This window comes from Myotis davidii, unplaced genomic scaffold (genome assembly GCF_000327345.1).
Source record: "Myotis davidii unplaced genomic scaffold, ASM32734v1 scaffold473, whole genome shotgun sequence".
In the NCBI taxonomy this organism is placed as follows: Eukaryota; Metazoa; Chordata; class Mammalia; order Chiroptera; family Vespertilionidae; genus Myotis; species Myotis davidii.
Window position 1 is genome coordinate 11,046 of NW_006284843.1, and position 2,557 is coordinate 13,602.

The 2,557-nt window shown below is 45.4% G+C and overlaps 1 protein-coding gene across 1 annotated transcript in view; it reads left to right on the forward strand.

The window, feature by feature from the left end:
- Positions 1 to 2,557, forward strand: part of ERAP2 (endoplasmic reticulum aminopeptidase 2) — a 37,866-nt gene that overhangs the window by 7,956 nt on the left and 27,353 nt on the right. Inside the window, 1 exon segment of the mRNA XM_006755120.2 lies at positions 1,452 to 1,586. Within this exon segment, the coding sequence (XP_006755183.1) occupies positions 1,452 to 1,586 (135 nt within the window).

A 2,557-nucleotide genomic window follows, 5' to 3' on the forward strand; every position in this document is an offset into this window, starting at 1 on the left:
TTGCTGCCGAGTTTGGTCAGAAGACTACAGTCAATGCCTTCTCCCTGACCCCCTCTTCGATAACCCTCTTTTTTGCTAGGAGTACGTATCCATAGAACTCTGCTTGCATCAGACTCATAAAGAAAGAGATTATTATTGAGCAAAATGAATTTGCTGGAAAGAAGTAATTACAGCCCAGAATATACTGCTAACTTTCTTAGAGTATGTGGTCAGTGTCTTCTGCTTTATAGGAACTTAGGAACTGAATGCTTTGATAGAAATCTGTAGAATTAAATCATGTAGAATTTAATAGCACAAACATTTGTCATCGAAGTAGGCTAGGCAGTTTATGGTAATATTTCAAGCTATTGTCTCTTGCCAAAGCAAACTATAATCTTAACCAAACACATAAAACATGCTCAAGAAGGCCTGGTTAGCACGGCCCCAAGCCTGACACTTTGCAAAGCGGGGTGGAAGGTTATGAGGAGGGGAGCAAGCTAGCCCAAGAGTTGTCACCAATTTGAAGAAAGTGGTATTTTCAGATTACTGAATCTGACCCATTCAGTATTCAGGGGTATTGTACCATATTGGAGATCATTTCTGGGACTAGCTCTTCAGTGCAAATAAAGATAGAACTCAGTAATTATTCAGTGAATTTGAGAGATGCAGCTGACGAGTCTGTAGGCTTAAAACTTTTGCTTCCTCAGTCCATGGACAGGAGCTTAAATTACTAATGACCTCCTTGGCCTGACTGCTTTCGTTGTGAAATCAATGAAGCAAAGATAAAAATAAGACTGTGACTAAAGCTGTCACACAGCGAGGTGAAAGAATGAGCAATGCCTTTGGAGTCACACCACACGGTCACATCCACATCTTGGCCTTGCTGTGGAACTTGCCTTGTGATCTTGGGCAATTCAGTTCATATTTTTAAGACTCTGTTTCCTCACTTGTGAAATAACACCTACCACACACACACACACACACACACACACACACACACACACACGATAACAGGATTAAAAGATAATGCAAATCATTTAGCACAGTTTTGCTTCCCATTTCCTTCTGCAACAGAGATTTACTTATTATATAACAAGGGAAAGGGGGACATTCTCTGGTATTTTTCCTTAGAAGTACAGAACTTGAATTTATGGCAATTTGGAGATTATTGCATTTCAAGAAAATAGAAGCATCTAAGCTGCTATTATGCTCTCAAGCAATATAAGCAAATACATTTCCAAGCAAATAAAACTGGCATACATTTTGGGATCTCAAAATTAGTGCAATGTATCTTCAGGAAAGTCCAGGGATAAGAAAATAAAGGGAGGAGAGACCATAGAATGCTACTCCCTCCTAAAAGGGCATCAGGTCCTTCAGAGTGTCAGGCTCTCCTCTGACTTACCTGGCTTACGTCATAGGCACTGGTGAAAAATACTCCAACTTTCAGATACTGATTCTTTCCCTTCCTGTAGGTTAAGACGATTGAACTTGAAGGAGGCCTCTTGGAAGATCATTTTGAAACTACTGTAAAAATGAGTACATACCTTGTAGCCTACATAGTTTGTGATTTCAAGTCTGTGAGTGGGACAACCTCATCAGGGGTCAAGGTGAGATTGAGATCTAATTTCATACACAGCACAGAAGAGTGTGCTGAGCACAATGAACTTTTCTTTATTTTCTTAAGCTTTGTTCCTTATTATCAAAGTATCATGCTTATCTTACAAACAAGAAATAGGTAAAAAATAATAATAATACATTACCCATAATTCCATTACTAGTATATAATTACTGATAATGTTAATGTATACCTTCCAACTACTTTCTATATGTATGTCAGTATATGGCAGCATCCTATCTAATAGAAAGAATATGCAAATTGACCATCACACAGTCACAAAGATGGCGGTGCCCATAGCCACAAGATGGTGGTGCCCAGTCCCCTCAGCCCTGCTGGAGTCCCCCAGTCCTTTCAGCCCCGCCAGGGGTGGCAGGCCCGTGGTGTGGCCGGACCCACCCTCAGCCCCCCAGCCGCTCAGGGCCAGCCTGAGGTGCAGGCAAGCCTCGGATGTCAGCTGCCCAGCCACCCAGGACCGCCTGAGGCTCAGGTAACCAGGGCAAGCTGAGGCTTGCTCTGCCAGCACTGGCAGCAGCAGAGGTGTGATGGGGGCATCGCCTTCCCCTGATGGCCGGGTCTCCTCCCACCCCTTAGTGCTCCCGAACTGTGAGCAGGCAGGGCAGAGGGACCCCCCCTCCAGTGCATGAATTTTCATGCACCGGGACTCTAAAATATTATATATATATACACTAGGGGCCCGGTGCACGAAATTTGTGCACTGGGTGTGTGTGGGGGGGGAGTGTCCCTCAGCCCAGCCTGCCCCCTCTCACATACTGGGAGCCCTCAGGCATTGACCCCCATCAATATCCAATTGCAGGATCGGCCCCTTGCCTAGGCCTGACGCCTCTGGCAGAGGCGTCAGGCCTGGGCAGGGGACCCTCATTTCCCCCCATCACTGGTTCTGCCCCCAGCCCCGGCCTGATGCCTCTGGCCCAGGAGTCAGGCCTGGGCAGGGGACTCCCC